The following is a 20,972-nucleotide window of genomic DNA, read 5'->3' on the forward strand; positions in this document are numbered from 1 at the left end:
TGGCAGACAACTCCCAACATCTTTTAAAGTGGTAGTACCACATAATTTGCCGATACAAAGCACTTCATCACATTTGTGAGAAACCCGTGTCCAGCTTGAACATGAAATTAAACAACTGAGGCGGATCCCATATCCGGGATAGAAATGTGATTATTCTAATGTCAATCAACTTGTGATTTGGTAGTAACACTGTATTTCAGTTTGATCGCCTTTTATTTGATCAAATACGTTGAAATAAAATGTTACATTAAGTTACACAATGCGACCTCAATGTCACCTGGTCTGCAAGCATGCAACTTTATTATTGTGTAGGCCTAGACCTAGTGTAGCAAGCTCTTTTAGAGCAATAAGGTTAAGCGAAAGTGACATAACTATTATATTGCAGATGAGTGATCAGTGAATTTAGTTGTCTAAAACAACAACGCTGTATATGAACACTGAATAAAAATGAGCAGTTAAACATGGATTCGGTTCTCTCTCTCTCCTGCTCTCTCTCACATTTAATGTAAAGGGATTTATTGGCGTGGGAAACACAGTGAAATACATGGGTCTATGTTTTTGGTTGGATAGGTTTCTCAATTTCTTTCTTAGGTTTTTGCATTCTTCATCAAACCATTTGTCATTGTTAATTTTCTTAGGTTGTCTGCTTGACATTTTTAGATTTGATAAGGCAGCTGAAAGGTCAGATAGACTTTAGGCTTTGTAATGACAAGTTTAACTATTGCAGTGAAACGTTTTCTAAAAGGGATTGAATTTGTTGATGCCCAATTTTCTTTTGGTAGGTTTTTACACTACTTTCCTTCCATCGATAGCATGTCTTAGTATTATGCAGTCCCTTTGGCTTTGATGCCTCATGATTGAATATTGCGCTTTTCAAATAGACTGATTTTTCTGTGATCTGATAGGTGTGTCAGTGGGCTGACTGTGAAGGCTCTGAGAGACTCTGGGTTGGGATCAGTGATAAAGCAATCTACAAAACCACTGCCAAGGTATGAACTGTAGGTGTACCTACCATTGGAGTCCCCTCAAAGCTTACCAGTGACTAAGTACAGACCCAGCGACCGACATAGCTCCAATTTTTGTTGGTTGTTTTGTCGTAGTTATGTCTAGGGGGAAATATTGGGGAGGGAATGTGCTCTTGCACACACATAAACATACATACACACACACACACATAAAATCAGCAAAAAAAGAAACGTCTTTTCACTGTCAACTGCGTTTAGTTTCAGCAAACTTAACATGTGTAAATATTTGTATGGACATAACAAGATTCAACAACTGAGACATAAACTGAACAAGTTCCACAGACATGTGACTAAGATAAATGGAATAATGTGTCCCTGAACAAAGGGGGTGTCAAAATCAAAAGTAACAGTCAGTATCTGGTGTGGCCACCAGCTGCATTAAGTACTGCAGTGCATCTCCTCCTCATGGACTGCACCAGATTTGCCAGTTCTTGCTGTGAGATGTTACCCCACTCTTCAACCAAGGCACCTGCAAGTTCCCAGACATTTCTGGGGGGAATGGCCCTAGCCCTCACCCTCCGATCCAACAGGTCCCAGACGTGCTCAATGGGATTGAGATCCGGGCTCTTCGCTGGCCATGGCAGAACACTGACATTCCTGTCTTGCAGGAAATCACGCACAGAACGATCAGTATGGCTGGTGGCATTGTCATGCTGGAGGGACATGTCAGGATGAGCCTGCAGGAAGGATACCGCATGAGGGAGGAGGATGTCTTCCCTGTAATGCACAGCGTTGAGATTGCCTGCAATGACAACAAGCTCAGTCGATGATGCTGTGACACAGCGCCCTAGACCATGACGGACCCTCCATCTTCAAATCAATCCTGCTCCAGAGTACAGGCCTTGGTGTAACGCTCATTCCTTTGACGATAAACGCAAATCTGACCATCACCCCTGGTGAGACAAAACCGCGACTCGTCAGTGAAGTGCACTTTTTTCCAGTCCTGTCTGGCCCAGCGACGGTGGGTTTGTGCCCATAGGCGACGTTGTTGCCGGTGATGTCTGGTGAGGACCTGTCTTACAACAGGCCTACAAGCCCTCAGTCCAGCCTCTCTCAGCCTATTGTGGACAGTCTGAGCACTGATGGAGGGATTGTGCGTTCCTGGTGTAACTCGGGCAGTTGTTGTTGCCATCCTGTACCTGTCCCACAGGTGTGATGTTCGGATGTACCGATCCTGTGCAGGTGTTGTTACACGTGGTCTGCCACTGCGAGGACGATCAGCTGCCCGTCCTGTCTCCCTGTAGCGTTGTCTTACAGTACGGGCATTGCAATTTATTGCCCTGGCCACATCTGCAGTCCTCATGCCTCCTTGCAGCATGCCTAAGGCACGTTATCTTTGAAAGACAGGGTCCTGAAAAAGGGCCGTTTATTTTTTTGCTGAGTTTACACACACACACATACATACACACAAATACACACACAAACATACACACACACACACGTATACAGACAAAGTCTACATACTGGCCACAAACAATTTATTCAAAAAGAAACACATTCAGTCGCCATCAATGTCGCTCTCTTAACCTCCTCACCTGGTCACTCACCACTAGACAATGTGCAAATGAGTCTCCAACGTCCCCCTGAAATACCATGTTGATCGCATTGTTATCAACCTATTAATTACAAATTCACAAATCCATTGTCAATTCTGAAACGGGAGACCTTTAACTATGCGGTGACACAGATAGGGCCCCAGCCTTTGTTTGACTCAGATGATGACTTCCATGCTATCTGCCTTTGAAAATGTCACCCGCTTTGCCTCATTCCGTCGCACGCACCCCCTACTCCTTGCTGTGTGAACCCCCCACCTGTGACTTCATCCCTCTTTTTTCAGAGAGAGAGAGATGAAGAAATATGAGGGGAGAAGCAAGTAATGGGAGAATAATCAGAGCAGCTGGGGTTACACAGAGTCAGCACTGAAAAGGTGTGAAGTGGTATAGGGGAAGAGTTGAAGTTTTACTTGAAAGTAAGTTCTATAAAATAATAAACATATGTATTTTATTTAGCGCTTTTCATTACAAGCAGAATCTCAAAGTCACTTTGAAAACAAAATAAACCAGAAACTATTTAACAAAACAAATGTAGGGATCTGTCAGTATTTTGGCAATGGTCACCTTCAGATGATTGGCAGTTCAGAAAGGTAGTATCTTGAGAGGAGGGAGCATAGATGTAGAGACATCTGACAGATAGGCCACGGAGCTCCTCAACGGTCACCTCGTCGTCGTCCACAGTCACAGCTCCTCCTCCGTCGGTAGGCTGGATCATCCACTACTGAAATGTAGCACATATGTACATTTGTAGTATACTGTATGTACTAAACTGGGTATTTGTGTTTGAGAAAACATGTTCTTGATACCGACATTTTGACATCGCACTTCTGAACTGTGTCATCATACCCAACATTCCTACTGTACCCCTGTAGAAGATTTGATCAAGTTTAAATGTGTATTTTTAAAGTGTTTTGACACTTTATTCAGATAGTGAGGAAATAGACAAGAGGGAGAAACAGTGGGAAGGGTGGACACAGGGATTGAACCCTGGTCTCCGGATGGGATTTGTATGTAACGTGTTAGGGAGTGTTACCACTACACTGTGACTCTGCACATTAACACTTGCTTTGCATAAGCAGAAATGTCTGGTGATCAAGTGAGTGTGAGGTGGGTGATGACCACAAAAAAGGTGCAGGTGAGGATTCAAATGAAATGTGGGTTTGACATCCAGAAAATTAGTTTTTCCTGTAATCAGATTACAAACTACTCTGACATCATCGTCGCGTTTGAGCAGTATTGGCTAATTATGCCACCTTTGGTCAGTGCTTTGTCTCCATAAAGGTCTCTGGGTCTATCTCTCTCTCCTATCTATGACTGTCCTGGTTGGGAGGATGTGCGTGTGCAAGTTCCATGTCTACCTCGTATGGCTGAGGACCCCTTTATAAACCAATACCAGGTCACTGGGGAAGTCACACAACACTCGCCACCACAGAGACTGAGAAAAACACCTGCTTCAAACAGCCCAGTCTACCACTGAAGAATCTATTCTCTCTCCTTTTATGCTCACTCGTTCTTTCACCTCCTGGGACATGATGTGGAAAACACTGGTATTAGCTGTGTGTCTGTTAGTGGCTGGGGTGCAGGGGATGGAGCGCCCCACATATGGAGTGAAGCTATGTGGCCGGGAGTTCATCCGGGCGGTCATCTTCACCTGTGGAGGATCTCGCTGGAGACGGTCACTCGGGAGTGCAGGTGAGGCATGCCGGCTGGACAAGCCTTTTATTGGGTCATTGTGTTTCTAAGTTGTGCACATTTAGATTCTAGCCAAGCAGTAATGCACCTGATTCAATTTATCAGTGATTTATGGTTTGCTGAGTAAAGGGAAAGAACTATGTTGGCTTTCATTGTATCACTGGCTTTGTCCATTGGAATGTATTACATCCACACATTTTTTTACATTTTTTAAAATGTATTGTGCATTGGTCCAAACACATCAAGACAGTAGTGAAGAGGGCACGACAAGCCTATTCCCTCTCAGGAGACTGAAAATATTTGACATGGGTCCTCAGATCCTCAAAAAGTGCTACAGCTGCCCCATCGAGAGCATCCTACTGGTTGCATCACTGCCTGGCATGGCAACTGCTCGGCCTCCAACCGCAAGGCACTACAGAGGGTAGTGCGTACGGTCCAGTACATCACTGGGGTCAAACTTCGTGCCATCCGGGACCCCTATACCAGGCGGTGTCAGAGGAAGGCTCAAAAATGTGTCAAAGACTCCAGCCACCCTAGTCATAGACTGTTCTCTCTGCTACCGAGTGTCAGTCGGTACCGGAGCACCAAGTCTAGGTCCAAAAGGCTTCTAAACAGCTTCTACCCCCAAGCCATAAGCCTCCTGAACAGATAATCAAAGGGCTACTCAGACATTGCCCCCCCCCCCTTTTACGCTACTGCTACTCACATTGACTCTGTACCAGTACCCCGTGTATATAGCCTCGCTAGGGTTATTTTACTGCTGCTCTTTAATTATTTGTTACTTTTATTTAAAAAAATGACTTATCTATTTTTTACTTGTATTTGGCACAGGTGACAAATAACATTTGATTTGAAATAGAAACACAGTAATCTTTGACTTTTGAATGTATAAATTAAGCAGCACTGAGAGTCAATGTCACATTTAAACACTCGTATTATAAACTGCATTTCAGGAGACTTCCCTCAGGACCCTTTCAGCTCCCATGACGAGGACTCATCTGAAGGCTGGAACTCAGACTCCCAGGTCCCAGAGGGTCCCTTCCAGCATGTCCAGGAGGGTGGGGTGTTCATCAGCAGGCCAGCCCGCTCCCTTATCTCAGAGGAGATACTGGAGGCTCTCCGTATGTCAGACCGTAAGGGCCGTGATGTGGTGGTGGGCCTGTCCAACGCCTGCTGCAAGTGGGGCTGCAGCAAGGGAGACATCAGCTCCCTTTGCTGAGAATCCACCGCATTCTCTCCCCTCCCATGCACACACATAGCCCTACACATACCTTGTATTTCTCATATCTCTCTCTCTCGGTTTTTCTAACTGCTCTCCCCAGTAATTCCGAGTTAAAGTATCATGTTAACTGTGCAGGGAGAATATAACCTTATTCTCCATATAGACCCAGTCGGTATTAGATTGAACGTCATGACCCTACCTGCCTGTAAAACAATCTGTGTTTACCTAGGTTTCCTCATTGGCTCACAGCAAAAACGTTATCTTTTTCAAATGCAAGTTTCTCATTGTCTGCTTGTTTTAGTCAATTACAAAACTCAATTTAAGAAAAGTACAACATGTCTAAAGATTACTTTTCAATATTGCCTCTCCCTAGCGTTCTCACTACTTAGAAAAACGTAATATTGTAGGGCTTCCCTTATTATGCCCTTTTTCATGACAATGCTAGCAGCAACTTGAGTGAGAGCTAGCTACCGACCGGGACATTAAGCTAGCCAAGACCAACAGCACAAACAATCTGACTATCCAGCTAGTGGAATTACAAACGGACAGTATGAACAAGTTAAATGTGTTAACTGTGATGAAATGTTTTCCACACACATAGCTACGTATAGCCTACTTGGACACCGCGTCCCCACATTTCCCACACCGAATAGCCTGAAGCCACAGGGCTCTTCTCGCAGGCTCTATTTCCCAACGTGGGACCATTGCGAACCATAGGTCGGAATTTCTGACCTGGCTACTACATGTACATTGAACAACACAGGAGTATTTTGGCATGTTTTGTTATTTCTGTATAACAAAAAAATCTGCGGGTTTCCCCCAATTTATGGGCGTGGTCTACGGGAATTCCTTATTATTATGTCATTACCGACTGGGACTGAATACCGATATCTTCCTGTCTCTATACGTGTGGAATTTGGCTACCTGTGATGAAATGTGGTTTCCAGACCTCTTTCTCCATTACTGTTTTTGGATCCTTCATACTTTTTGTCCATTCACTGTCGTCATTCACATGGCCCTTATTTTATTTTTTTAATCTGTCAAATCTGTTTTATTTTGGATTATGAACCTGTTATAAAGGTTTTAATAAAGATTTGATTTGCTTAACATTCTGACTTTTGGTATGTTTTCCCACCAGCCATAGATAGGGCCAATGCCAGAATCATGACATAGGAAAACATAGGGCCATGGGACATAATGGAGTTGGCCTATGACATGTGTAAAGCAACTTTTAATTCTACTGAACAAAAATATTGCGTTTTGAATAAAATGACTCATTGAAATGGAGCACAATCCCACTGGAATAAAACACACTTGACCCCTCAAAGGAGCCCCTAAGGGAACTGAACAAAACTGATACAATCTGGAAGTGGCAGTGGCCTACATAAATTCATTTATTATGTTTCCAATACTATTTACATGTTAAAAGTATATTCTGATTACAATTATTATCTCTCATCTTTTCACTAAATGCAATCTATTAGCTTCCAAAATGTAAGTAGGTATAAGGTATATCTAGCTGTCCGATAACACCTTCTGATTGAATGGCTCCGCCTGTACTTTGAAAAACCCACAGTGCATTAAGTGAATGTTGGGAAAAGATCTTGGTTCCCTTCTAAACATAGAAATGTAAATGCAAAACGGATTCGGGCCACAAAATAGGTGAAGTGAACTGGCAAAAGAGTTGAGTCCTCATTCAAAGGAAAGGGCAGTGTGAATACAAAGAGAACTGAGATATTTCGCTTTTTTTTTACACCAGAGTTCACTTTAAAGAGGACTGAGATCAGTTATTTTAAAGAGGACTGACTATATGTGAAAACACCCTTATTATGTAGGGTTAAAATTGATGCAATAGGGGATCGCTGCCAAAGGCAATTTCCGTAAAACAAAGTAGGCGGGTCATAGACAGATCACGGAGCTTTTTAGAGATGTATCCACTTCCTTCGGGGCTCATTACATTCCGCTTTGCGGATCATAGACAAGCTGTATGTGTGAGAAATAGTTAGGTCTACACACATATCCAATCTAGTTTCTGCCATATTGCTTTTACCTATTCAGTCTGATCATTTCGAGTGAAAGGGAGTGAGCGAGGATGCAAGGGAGGAAGCATTATTTGGAATGAAATACAGCCAGTGTGCAGCGAAAAGCACCCAAACTTCTGCGCACGTAATTCATTCAATGTACAATAGAATGCTGGCGAAAGATGGAAGTTCCGTTATTTTGATGTCTTTATTGATGACGAGGTAATAGCTCTTATTTTTCGAACCACTTATTTTTCAACATAACTTGCAGTTTGCCGAAATCATATTGATCATTAGGCCTACCAGTATAACGTGTTTAGACTTGAAATAGTACAATACTTTGAATGTTCACTCTCATCTCGATACTTATGGCTATGGTAAGCTAATTTGCATCATAACATGACAACAATGGTTAATAGAAACCAGATGCTTTTGTCATCATGTGCTTTTGGCTTAAAAATATGTATGTAGGCTACACAATACACAGAGTGGCAGATATGTCAGTGGCAAAGACAGTGACAGATATGTAACCAATGATGTATATAAACCCTGGATTGCTGATTGTTATGTATTGGCCAGTGTAGGAACATCAATCTATAGGAATGAATGAAATTCTACAGTATTTCCATTAAATATTTCAAGGACGAAATTACATGTATTTTTGTAATTTTTGTTGTTGTAGTGGGGCAGTAACATTAGTAATCTCTAAAAATTGTACTTTAATAAGGAAGACATTTGTATATATTTAAAATGTTTATGTTAAGCACACATAATATAATTTTAAAGTATGTATTATTTTACTAGGCAAGTCAGTTAAGAACAAATTCATATTTTCAATGACGGCCTAGGAACAGTGGGTTAACTGCCTTGTTCAGGGGCAGAACGACAGATTTCTCCCTTGTCAGTTAAGGTGTCTATAATAGAATGCATGTGGCAAAAACGAATGTTGACATTAATACATACATTTTTATAGCTTCCAAAGTATTTTTTACAACAGTAAGGGAGGCAGTGCCAAGCTGGAGGCACAGTGGATTCAACACATCGCCCCCAAGCAGTCATCTAGTGTATATATAAATCATTGGCTGTAACACTGAAAAGGTTTGCACGTTACTGTGTGAACAACACCTACTACCAAAGATCATTCTTGTTTTACTCCAATGTTTGTAAACAATGTAAATGTAAACAAACACTGTCTAGCCCCAAAGCATGGTTAAAACTATAATTTTGATATCATGCATGGTCAGTCCTTGCATCCATAGCCCTGTCTATGAATTTGAGAGTGGTTACATTTCTCCAGGCCCATCCCTCATCTTTTTACCAAAACAGAGGCGGTTGACCACTATGTTATTATTTCAATGAAGGACTATAGGCCCAGTGCAGTGATGCTCCTGTGTTTTATATATTTCCACACTATGAGGTTGGAATAATACTGTGAAATTGTGAAAATTATGATAATGCCCTTTTAGTGTAGGAGCTGTTTGAAATTTCATTTCAGCCTGTTTTGGTGGGATGGATATTTTACCTGCCTGGTGACATCACCTGACATTAAATGAGTTAATAAACCAATAAGAAAGAGAGTTTCAAACCTCTTTGCCAATAACAGCTAGTTTTCAGTTTGACATTCCCTACTCAGATCACTCCCAGACAGTCCTAGCAAAATTCTTGCTTTATAAATCGCTCTTTGCTAAGAAGCTATGTTGTTGTTGTTGATCATTTCAATTGAAAACAATCACAGTAAGGTACTTTTTATTTGTTACCCAGAAATTATTTGATATTGATATTAAATCTGGCTGCATTTGTCACGTCCTGACCAGTAAAAGGGGTTATTTGTCATTGTAGTTTGGTCAGGGTGTGGCAGGGGGTGTTTGTTTTGTGTGTTTCGGTGTTTTTGGTTTATGTTCTATATTTTCTATTTCTATGTGTATATCTAGTTTTCTAGTTCTATGTTTGGTTTTTGGCAATGACCTCCAATTAGAGGCAGCTGGTTGTCGTTGATTCTAATTGGAGGCCATATTTAGTTGGGTTTGTTTTCACTTGTGTTTTGTGGGTGGTTATTTTCTGAATAGCCTGTGTGCCTTATGGAACTTGTGGTGGCTAATTTCTGCATTACCAAATGAGAAGAGTTACAAACACACCAGTCCGAGTTAAACTACATCTTTAATACTTAAGATACTTTTGCAAAAGTACTTGACCTTCAATAATGCACTCTCTCGAATGAACTATTGAACAAGGTGATTACAGAATGGCTACAGGGATCTTTTATAGCAACGATACACCCCCTTCAACGTACATTGACAAACCACAGATACTTAGTAACAGTTCACTAAGGTTAAGTTTTGTATGACAGATATCAATAAAACACATCAGACAGTAACTGCTATGTCAACAGGGTTCATTATATAGCCCAGTATCTGGTCTCCTTAGAACCGTCCCTCCCTGGTACGGTATTGAACAGAACTATTTCATCCAATGGCATATATCAATTGTCAACTCTAGATACTCCCATCTCAAGTAAGCCCCTCTTGACCCCACTCCTGGACAGGCTCACTGGGGGGAGTGAGCCTCTAGGCCATATATATTATCACAGGATAAGTGTGAGATCTAAGAGAGGACATACAAGGGTCCATTTACTGCCATAATCCTCCCCACAATAAAGAAAAGGAGGGAGTGACTTGCTCACAGACATTGTGGAGACAAGTCATTGGTTCCCCATTAATCACGCCATCCCTTCACATGGTTTAAGAAATAGGTAAAGATACATTCTCTCCCCTCTCTGGGCCCCAAGTGTCTGAGCCCCAGCTAAGGTAGACGTGCAACTGAAAAGACACCAGAGTCCAATGGACACTTTCTAATGACAAGTACCTCAAATAAGCATATTATACTAATAAAACATCTTAATTATCTATGTTACCCAACTAATTCTGATTCGTCCACGACAAACTGTTTCGTCGTTTTGTTATTTTTGTTTAAGTGTTCACGTTACTTGAAATAAATTAAGAAGATGAGCACTTTACCCGCTGCACCTTGTCCAATCCTTACGACGCCCATGACAGCATTGGACCTTTAAGGCTGTGTGTGTGTGTGTGTGTGTGTGTGTGTGTGTGTGTGTGTGTGTGTGTGTGTGTGTGTGTGTGTGTGTGTGTGTGTGTGTGTGTGTGTGTGAGAATTCTGAAACATTCATACACCTGCCATTCACCTCTCATTTGGTGTGTGTGTTTTCCATAGGTGCTGATGGCATAGTGGTGTGAGTAATGGCATGGCCCAGAGTCCCATGCCTCCTGCTGATCCTGCTGCTCTTACTGCACACCTGCTTACCTCAACCAGGTGAGTCCTTCACACTGGACTGATCCCAGATCTTTTTCCTGGTAAAGTCATGTGACCAGGAAATTCTCCTTGTGACTATTTATAATCTTTATTTGACACACCCTCAGATCCACCATTCACTGAGCTCTGGGGTTTCTTCAAATAATTTAGATGGACTAAACCGTAATGCTGATCTATATGTTTGATCTGATTGTATGTCTCTGTTATTAGTTCATTCTTATTATTAAACACTGAACTGTTTCTTTTATACTGTTTTTCACACTGTGCATTCATGTACTGTATTCTTCACATATCTCATTTTAATACATCTACTACTGTACATTGCATTTTTGTTATACTGTTTTTTCATACTGTGTATTTACAGTGCATTTGGAAAGTATTCAAACCCCTTGACTTTTTCCACATTTTTAAGTTACAGCCTTATTCTAAAATGTATTAAATTAGTTTTTTTCCCTCATTAATCTACACACAATACCCCATAAAAATATCAGAACTGAAATATAACATTTACATAAGTATTCAGACCCTTTACTCAGTACTTTGTTGAAGGACCTTTGGAAGTGATTAGAGCCTTGAGTTTTCTCAATGCACTTTCTCAATACATTGTAAATACACAGTATGTATAAACAGTATAACAAAAATGCACACCTGTTTTTGGGGAGTTTTTCCCATTCTTCTCTGCAGATCCTCTCAAGCTCTGTCAGGTTGGATGAGGAGCGTTGCTGCACAGCTATTTTCAGGTCTCTCCAGAGATGTTCGATCGGATTCAAGTCCGGGCTCTGGCTGGGCCACTCAAGGACATTCATAGACTTGTCCTGAAGCCACTCCTGCGTTGTCCTGGCTGTGCGCTTAGGGTCGTTGTCCTGTTGGAAGGTGAACCTTCGCCCCAGTCTGAGGTCCCGAGTGCTCCGGAGCAGGTTTTCTTCAAGGATCTTTCTGTACTTTACTCCATTCATCTTTCTCTCGATCTTGACTAGTCTTCCAGTCCCTGCCGCTGAAAAACATCTCGACAGCATGATGCTGCCACCACCATGTTTCACCATAGGGATGGTGCCAGGTTTCCTCCAGACGTTTGGCATTCAGGCCAAAGAGTTCAAACTTAGTTTCATCAGACCAGAGAATCTTGTTTCTCATGGTCTGAGAGTCCTTTAGGTGCCTTTTGGCAAACTCCAAGCGAGCTGTTATGTGCCTTTTACTGAGGAGTGGCTTCCGTCTGGCCACTCTACCATAAAGGCCTGATTGGTGGAGTGCTGCAGAGATGGTTGTCCTTCTGGAAGTTTATCCCATCTTCACAGAGGAACTCTGGAGCTCTGTCAGAGTGACCATCGGGTTCTTGGTCACCTCCCTGACCAAGGCCCTTCTCCCCCTATTGCTTGGTTTGGCTGGGCGGCCAGCTCTAGGAAGTCTCTTGGTGGTCCCAAACTTCTTCCATTTAAGAATGATGGAGGCCACTGTGTTCTTGGGGACCTTCAATGGTGCAGAAATGTGTTGGTACCCTTCCCCAGATCTGTGCTTCGACACAGTCGGAGCTCTACGGACAATTCCTTGAACCTCATGGCTTGGTTTTTGCTCTGACATGCAATGTAACACAAGCATTTCGTTGCACCCGCTATAACATCTGCTATACTTTATGCATCCCCATTTCCTTCCTTTTATTCAACACAACCTTCCATAGAGATCGTATCAGTCTTAACTACTGCGTAGGGGACCAAGAAGTAAATGGTTCCTAATCACCACCCTGTTAGTCATATCACATACGCTATGGACCTTGCGTTGTGTTCATTGTAGAAGGCAATGGAAAAGTTTTGCAACGGAAAACGCATTTGAGTGTTTCTTATTGGACAAGTCCAGGTTGTTCCTCCCTGTTTCAGACGTTTTTCGTCTGTTTGGTGCCTAATGAACACAACACTTGGTGTGTGGTTATGATTGTATGTGTCATACTGATACTAGAAGAGTAGAGGAACTCTGAGAGAGGAAGGGTGTCACCACCTCGCAAGATATCTGTCTTGTTATCATTTCCTATTTGGGCTTCATGTTCCTTGAAACGCTCTCAGTATGTGCTTGTGGTTTCAACATTGTGTGTGTGAGGGGGGTCTAGGTTCAAGTGGATGGCAATGACAACAGAAGGAACGCTAAACTGGCACAGTTCCTTTAAAGATAAATGTCATCTGGATTTTATTTCTCTCTTTCCCTCTCACTATCTGTTTCCGTGAAATCGCCACGCACATCTTCAACTCAATCATCAAATTTGCAGACGACACAACAGTGGTAGGCCTGATTACCAACAATGACGAGACAGCCTACAGGGAGAAGGTGAGAGCCCTGACGGAGTGGTGCCAGGAAAATAACCTCTCCCTCAACGTCAACAAAACGTAGGACAGCGGAGAGAGCACGCCCCCATCCACATTAACTGGGCTGCAGTGGAGAGGGTCAAAAGCTTCAAGTTCCCCAACGTGCAAATCACTTAGGACCTGAAATGGTCAACAACGCCTCTTCAACCTCAGGAGGCTGAAGAAATTCAGCTTGGCCCCTAAGACCCTCACAAACTTCTGCAGATGCACCACCTAGAGTATTCTGTCGGGCTGTATAACCACCTGGTATGGCAACTGCACCATTCTCAACTGCAGGGCTCTCCAGAGAGTGGTGCAGTCAGCCCAACACATCATTGGGGACAAATTGCCTGCCCTCCAGGACATCTAGAACACCGGTGTCACAGGAGGGCTAAGAAGCTCATCAAGGACCTCAGTCACCCGAACCGTGGCCTGTTCACCTCTACCATTTAGAAGGCGGAGACAGTACAGGCACATCAAAGCCTGGACCGAGAGACTGATAAACAGCTTCTCCAGGCCATCTCAGACTGTTAAACAGTCATCACTAGCCGGCCTCCGCCCTGTTCCCTGCCCTGAACCTTAGACACTGTCACTAGCCGGTTACCACCTGGTACTCTACCCTGCACCTTAGAAACTGCTGCCCTATGTACATAGAGTCATTGAACACTGGTCACTTTAATAATGTTATTATTATAAAAAATGTTTTACCCCTTTTTCTCCCTAGTTGGTAGTCAGTCTTGTCCCATCACTGCAACTTCCGTACGGACTCGGGAGAGGCGAAGGTCGAGAGCCATGCGTCCTCGAAAACACAACCCAACCAAGCCGCACTGCTTCTTGACACAATGCCCGCTTAACCCGGAAGCCAGCCACTCTAATGTGTCAGAGGAAACACAGTACAACAGGCGACCATGTCAGTGTGCATGCACCCGGCCCACCACAGGAGTCGCTAGAGCGCGATGGGACAAGGGCATCCCGGCCGGCCAAATCCTCCCCTAACCCGGACGACGCTGGGACAATTGTGCACCGCCTCATGGGTCTCCCGGTCGCGGCCAGCTGCGACACAGCCCGGGATCGAACCTGGATCTGTAGTGACGCTTCAAGCACTGCAGTGCCTTAGACCGCTGCGACACTGGGGAGGCCACTGTAATAATGTTTTACCCACTTTATATTTATATACTGTATTCTAGTCATGGCTCATCCTATATAACTATTCCTTCCAGTTCTCTGCTGCCAATGGCTGGAACGAATTGCAAAAATCACTGAATGGCATATCTCCCCCACTAACTTTAAGCACCAGCTGTCAGAGCAGCTCACAGATCACTGCACCTGTACATAGCCCATCTGTAAATAGCCCATCCTACCTAACTACCTCATCCCCATACTGTTCTTTTTTTTTCTCCTTTGCACCCCAGTATCTCTACTTGCACATTCATCTTCTGCACATCTATCACTCCAGTGTTTAATGCTAAATTGTAATTATTTCGCCACTATGGCCTATTTATTGCCTTATCTCCCTTATCTTACCTCATTTGCACACACTGTATATAGACTTTTTCTCTATTGTGTTATTGACTGTATGTTTGTTTATTCCATGTGTAACTCTGTTATTTGTGTCGCACTGCTTTGCTTTATCTTGGCCAGGTCGCAGTTGTAAATGAGAACTTGTTCTCAACTGGCCTACCTGGTTAAATAAAGGTGAAATAAAAAATTACAAAACTACTGCTGTACAGACCTTTTCTATTTACATACTGTCCATACACACTATTCATATATATATTACTTATATTCCGGACTCTGACATTGCTCGTTCTGATATGTCTTAATTTTTCATAATTTTTTTAGCTTTTGGATTATGTGTGTATTATTATTGTATTGCTAGATATTGCTGGAGATAGAAACTTGAAATTTGCTGCATCTGTGATAACATCTGCAAAACTGTGTACATGACAAATAAACTTTGATTGGATTTGTCTCTTTTTGTCTGTCTCTTTTACTCTATCAATTGAAATTCACTTCTACCACCCTCATTGTCTCCCTCACTCTCTGCAGGCCCTCCATCTCCTCCCTCCGCTCCCCAGTGTCACATCCCCTATACGGAGGGACGACAGGCAGATATCCACTGTTTCTGGGATCCAGGACAGGACCCACAGATCCCCACCTCCTACAGCCTGCACTGGAATTCTACGGAGGGGTAAAGACATGTCTACTATAGCCTGTATACATCATAACTATCATATACTGTTCCTACACAGATGCAAGAATAGCTGTTTATTCGCTGTGTTTGGAAACCTGCGGTGACTCGTGGTGTTTAGAAACCGATGGGTTAATGCTGCATTTGTAACCAAGCGGGAAGTGGGAGTTTACCACCATAACGTTAGACAGAGGACTCTATATGGATAAAACCCATTTGGCATGGACATTGTCATCAAAGGATTCAGCATTTTAAAGTAGTCAACTGGGTGGGACTTCCTATGGGTGAAGGAAGGATCACATGATTCCATCTGGGTCATCAGGAGGGATCAGCCAATGAATTATACTCGTGAGTAAACATTCCATAACTGTAGGTGGTAGTAAATCACCATCCTTGGCTTTATACCTGTTGAAACAACACACTCTAGATGGCAGTATGCACCCTTTCAGTTTGTTTGCCAACTCATAGAAGTAGAAGAAGAAGAAAATGAACTTATTCAAAATGGAGATGGCTCAATGGTTCTGCCCGTACCAGGGCCGGACTTATGTGCCTTACCGTACCACCTTGTCGGTCCAAATAAAATATTGAAATAGTGATCATTTATTTGACAGAGAGGCCACCGACAGAAAGACGTATCAATCTCAGATAAAGCATTCAAGCGAGCGAAACAGACAAGTTTCCCACTAGTAATTACCAGTTGGAGGATTTTCTTTTCTTCCATTCATATGTGGTAAACACAGAGAATGATAGCGATATCATCTTTATATATTTCCCATTATGGCATCTGTGAGCGCTCAGGCAGTGCCATTGAGGCCATCTCCATTTTGAAGTAGTCAAAAAATGTTTTTACTACTTCTATGAGTTGGCAAACAAACTGAACGAGTGCAAACTGCGTTGTTTGTGTTGTTTGAAGAGGTATAAAGCCGAGGTGTGTGTCTCTTTGTTAACAATGGCTGGTGTGCGTTCTCTAATGTTAAGGAAGTCTCGAGGTTTTGTTCACCTGAGTTAGAATACATCATGATAAGCTGTAGACCATACTATTTACAAAGAGTTTTCATCTATATTTTTGTAGCTGTTTATTCACCACCACAAACCGATGCTGGCACTAAGACCGCACTCAACAAGCTGTATGGCACTATTAACAAACAAGAAAATGCTCATCCGGAGGCCGCGCTCCTAGTGGCCGGTGATTATAATCCAGGGAAACTTAAATCTGTCTTACGTCATTTCTACCAGCATGTCACCAGTGCAACTACAGACGACAAAACTCTAGATCACCTTTACTCCACACAAGTGTCTTCACTGACATTTTCAACCTCTCCCTGAGCCAGTCTGTAATACCTACTTGTTTCAAGCAGACCACCATAGTCCCTGTGCCCAAGAACATCAAGGTACTTATCATCCCAGACACCCTGGACCGACTCCAATTCGCATACCGCCCCAACAGATCCACAGATGTCGCAATCTCTATTGCACTCCACACTGCCCTATGCCACCTTTACAAGAGGAACACCTATGTGAGAATGCTGTTCATTGACTACAGCTCAGTGTTCAACACCATGGTGCCCTCCAAGCTCATCACTAAACTAAGGACGCTGGCACTGAACACCTCCCTCTGCAACTGTATCCTGGACTTACTGACGGGCCGCTCCCAAGTGGTGAGGGTAGGCAACAACATATCCGCCACAATGACCCTAAACACGGGGGTGCATGCTTAGTCCACTCCTGTACTCCCTGTTCACCCAGGGACTCCAACACCATCATTAAGTTTGCTGACGACACAACGGTGGTAGGCATGATCAGCGACGATGACAGCCCATAGGGATGAGGTCAGAGACTGCCAGGGCAACAACCACTCCCTCAAAAGTGAGCAAGACAAAGGAGCTGATCGTGGACTACAGGAAACGGAAGGCAAAGCACCCCCTCATTCACATCGACAGGGCTGTAATGGAGTGGGTCGAGAGCTTCAAGTTTCTTGATGTCCACATCACTAAGGATCTATCATGGTCCACACACACCAACACAGTTTCTACCCCCAAGCCATAAGACCTCTAAATAGTTAGTTTAATAGCTACCCGGACAATCTGCACTGACCATATTTGCACTAACTTCTTTGACTCATCACATATATGCTGCTGCTACTGTCTATTATCTATCCTGTTGCCTAGTCACTTTATTCCTAGTTATATGTACGTATAGTGCATTTGGAAAGTATTCAGACCCCTTGACTTTTTCCACATTTTGTTATGTTATAGCCTTATACTAAAATATATTAAATTAACGTTTTTCCTCATCAATCTACACACAATAGCCCATAATGACAAAGCGAAAAAGTTTTTGTTTTTACTTTTAAACTTAAAAAAAAATTATTAAATATAAAACAGAAATACCTTATTTACATAAGTATTCAGACCCTTTTCTATGAGACTTGAAATTGAGCTCAGGTGCATCCTCTTTCCATTGATCATCCTTGAGTGTCACGACGTCCACCGAAGGTGGCTCTTCTCCCTGTTCGGGCGGTGCTCGGCGGTCGTCGTCGCCGGTCTACTAGCTGCCACCAATCCCATTTTCCCTTTTTGTTTAGCACTGTCTGGTTTGTCACACCTGTGTCTTGTTGTGTCTGATTCGTGTGTATATTGTTCCCCGCTGCAGGTTAGGATGTGTGCGGGATTGTTACTAGTTAGTACGGTAAGGGGTGCGTGCCTGCACCACGGGATTTTGGTTTCGGCTTTGAACGGTATGTGTTTTGCCATGGACATTCGCTAGATTTTCGGAGTTGAGGTTTCTCCTCTGTGTGAACTGTGTTCCAATCCCTGTGGGTGGATGATATATTTAGTGTGGTTTCCTTGTGCGTTTTGTGCTGTGCTTTTGGGACCGCCTGTATTAAAATACATTTGATTCCCTGGAACCCTTCTCCTCTCCTGCTCCTGATTCCACACACACCCCCCTCTGGAAAGAGGTTGTTACATTGAGATGTTTCTACAACTTCATTGGAGTCCACCTGTCATAAATTCAATTGATTGGACATGATTTGGAAAGGCACACACCTGTCTATATAAGGTCCCACAGTTGACAGTGCATGTCAGACCATAAACCAGGAAGGAATTGCCCGTAGAGCTTCGAGACAGGATTGTGTCAAAGCACAGATCTGGGGAAGGGTACCAACACATTTCTGCAGCATTGAAGGTCCCCAAGAACACAGTGGCCTCCATCATTCTTAAATGGAAGAAGTTTGGAACCACTAAGACTCTTCCTGCAGCTGGCCGGCCGGTCAGAGCAATTGGGGGAGAAGGGCCTTGGTCAGGGAGGTGACCAAGAACCCGATGGTCCCTCTGACAGAGCTCCAGAGTTCCTCTGGAAATGGGAGAACCTTCCAGAAGGACAACCATCTCTGCAGCACTCCACCAATCAGGCCTTTATGTTAGAGGGGCCAGACAGAAGCCACTCCTCAGTAAAAGACACATGCCAGCCTGCTTGGAGTTTGCCAAAAGGCACCTAAAGACTCACAGACCATGAGAAACAAGATTCTCTGGTCTGATGAAACCATGATTTAACTCTTTGGCCTGAATGCCAAGCGTCACATCTGGAGGAAACCTGGCACCATCCCTACGGTGAAGCATGGGGGTGGCAGCATCATGCTGTGGGGATGTTTTTCAGCGGCAGGTACTGGGAGACTAGTCAGGATCGAGGGAAAGATGAACAGAGCAAAGTACAGAGAGATCCTTGATGAAAACCTGCTCCAAAGCGATCAGGGCCTCAGACTCTGCCGAAGTTTCACCTTCCAACAGGACAACAACCCTAAGCAAACAGCCAAGACAATGCAAGAGTGGCTTCGGGACAAGGCTCTGAATGTCCTTGAGTGGCCCAGCCAGAGCCCGGACTTGAACCCGACTGAACATCTCTGGAGAGACCTGAAAATAGCTGTGCATCGACTCTCCCCATCTAACCTGACAGAGCTTGAGAGGATCTGCAGAGAAGAATGGGAGAAACTCCCCAAATACATGTGTGCCAAGCTTTTAGCGTCATACCCAAGAAGTCTCAAGGCTGTAATCGCTGCCAAAGGTGCTTCAACAAAGTACTGAGTGAAGGGTTTGAATACTTATGTAAATGTATTATTTCAGTTTTTTATGTTTAAAATTCTTCTAAAAAATCAAAAAAACTGTTTTTGCTTTTTCATTTGGGGGTATTGTGTGTAGATTGATGAGGGGGGAAATTATTTAGTCAATTTTAGAATAAGGCTGTCACGCAACAAAATATGAAAAAAGTCACAGGGTCTGAATGCTTTCCGAAGCACTGTACCCCTCTGCACATCGACCCGGTACTGGTACCCCGTGTTGTCATTACTCATTTTGTATTTATCATTACTTTTATTATCACATGTTATTACTTTTCTAAGCCCTCATTGGCAATTTCCATGCCAAAAACGGGTTTTATGCATCTAGAGTCCTATAGCTAACCCTATGGTGGTAAATTCCCACTTTCCACTTGGTTACAAATGCACCATAAGAGGCGGACTCTTATGCTGCATTCGTAACCAAGTGGGAAGTGGGAATTTGGCTTTATTTTTCGCGGTGGTGGGGTAATGCGCATTCACAATGCTAACCTGCAGCTAGGGCTGGCACAATTACTGTATTACCGTGTAATCGACAGTTATGGATGAAAACTGTCAAGAAAATAAAATAACTGTCATAACCATGTTGTGGAACAAACAACTGACTGAAGATGGGACTGCTGGGCGTTCTTGTGATTGAGTCCGTTTCTGCGGTAACATGGACTCTTAACATCATGAAACTTCGTTGCGCTTTGCTGAAACAAGCAAGGTGTTGTAACAAACAAGTCTTCGGTTCCCTAGGCAAAACCTCTCTCCCTGCAGCATCAGCACACACAGAAATACTGTAGAATGAATAAAACAGGCTTGGAACCTCTAACCCTGGCAATTTGACTGGGAAACTCATGGGTACTCTCGCAATGGCTGCCTTCTATTGTGATGCAATAATTTCCATGGTAATGTAAAATTGTAATTCTAATGATTTTAACTGACGTGGCTCATACATTGGAATGTCATTTGAGTTTAATCAACAAATCACAGCACATACTGATGGGTACGCGTCCTGCTTTTACTTCATGCTTTGTTCCTAGGTTGACGATGGTAAGGTAAACGTCACAATAATGCGAAAGTTGTACCGCTCTGAATCAACCATGGGACCAACTCAAGCATTGTAGCTACAGTGCCTAGGCTGAAGGCAACCGGTTTGAAGCATATCATAAGGCTGGTGAAAAAAGAAGCACTTTATGCTAATGCAAGGAAAAATACTACAACCATCTAGCCAACATATAGGTTGAAGATTTCAAGGTTAAGACAAGTGTTCTAATTTATCATAACTCTTTGCAATTCATGGGACCAGTGTTGCTAGTTAGCAATGGCGCTGATCCCATGAATGTTTATTTTCAAATGCTTCTGCATGGAATTATTACGATGCCTTAATCTTTGTATTTTCTTACCTAGACTAGTAGTCTAGGTTAAAGAGTTTCTAAACCCAGAGCCAGAAAATCGCAAAACTTCCGGGAACGATTGAGAAACAGACCAAACAGACCAGTCGTGGGGTTTGAGAAG

The 20,972-nt window shown here is 43.1% G+C and overlaps 2 protein-coding genes across 2 annotated transcripts in view; both read left to right on the forward strand.

Annotated features, from left to right (window-relative positions):
- Positions 1–3,984: 3,984 nt before the first annotated feature.
- On the forward strand, positions 3,985–6,036 carry LOC115205299 (relaxin-3-like). Its single transcript, XM_029771155.1, has 2 exons — positions 3,985–4,270; positions 5,224–6,036. The coding sequence occupies exons 1-2, from the start codon at positions 4,078–4,080 to the stop codon at positions 5,487–5,489; spliced, it is 459 nt and encodes a 152-aa protein (XP_029627015.1). The 5' UTR covers positions 3,985–4,077; the 3' UTR covers positions 5,490–6,036.
- A 1,398-nt stretch (positions 6,037–7,434) lies between these two features.
- Positions 7,435–20,972, forward strand: part of LOC115206127 (interleukin-6 receptor subunit beta) — a 33,325-nt gene continuing 19,787 nt past the window's right edge. The window contains exons 1-3 of the mRNA XM_029772746.1: positions 7,435–7,735; positions 10,739–10,837; positions 15,217–15,358. Coding sequence (XP_029628606.1) covers positions 10,765–10,837; positions 15,217–15,358 — 215 coding nt within the window. The 5' untranslated portion in view covers positions 7,435–7,735; positions 10,739–10,764. The remainder of the gene's footprint in view (positions 7,736–10,738; positions 10,838–15,216; positions 15,359–20,972) is intronic.

Source organism: Salmo trutta, chromosome 1, assembly GCF_901001165.1.
Source record: "Salmo trutta chromosome 1, fSalTru1.1, whole genome shotgun sequence".
NCBI lineage: Eukaryota > Metazoa > Chordata > Actinopteri > Salmoniformes > Salmonidae > Salmo > Salmo trutta.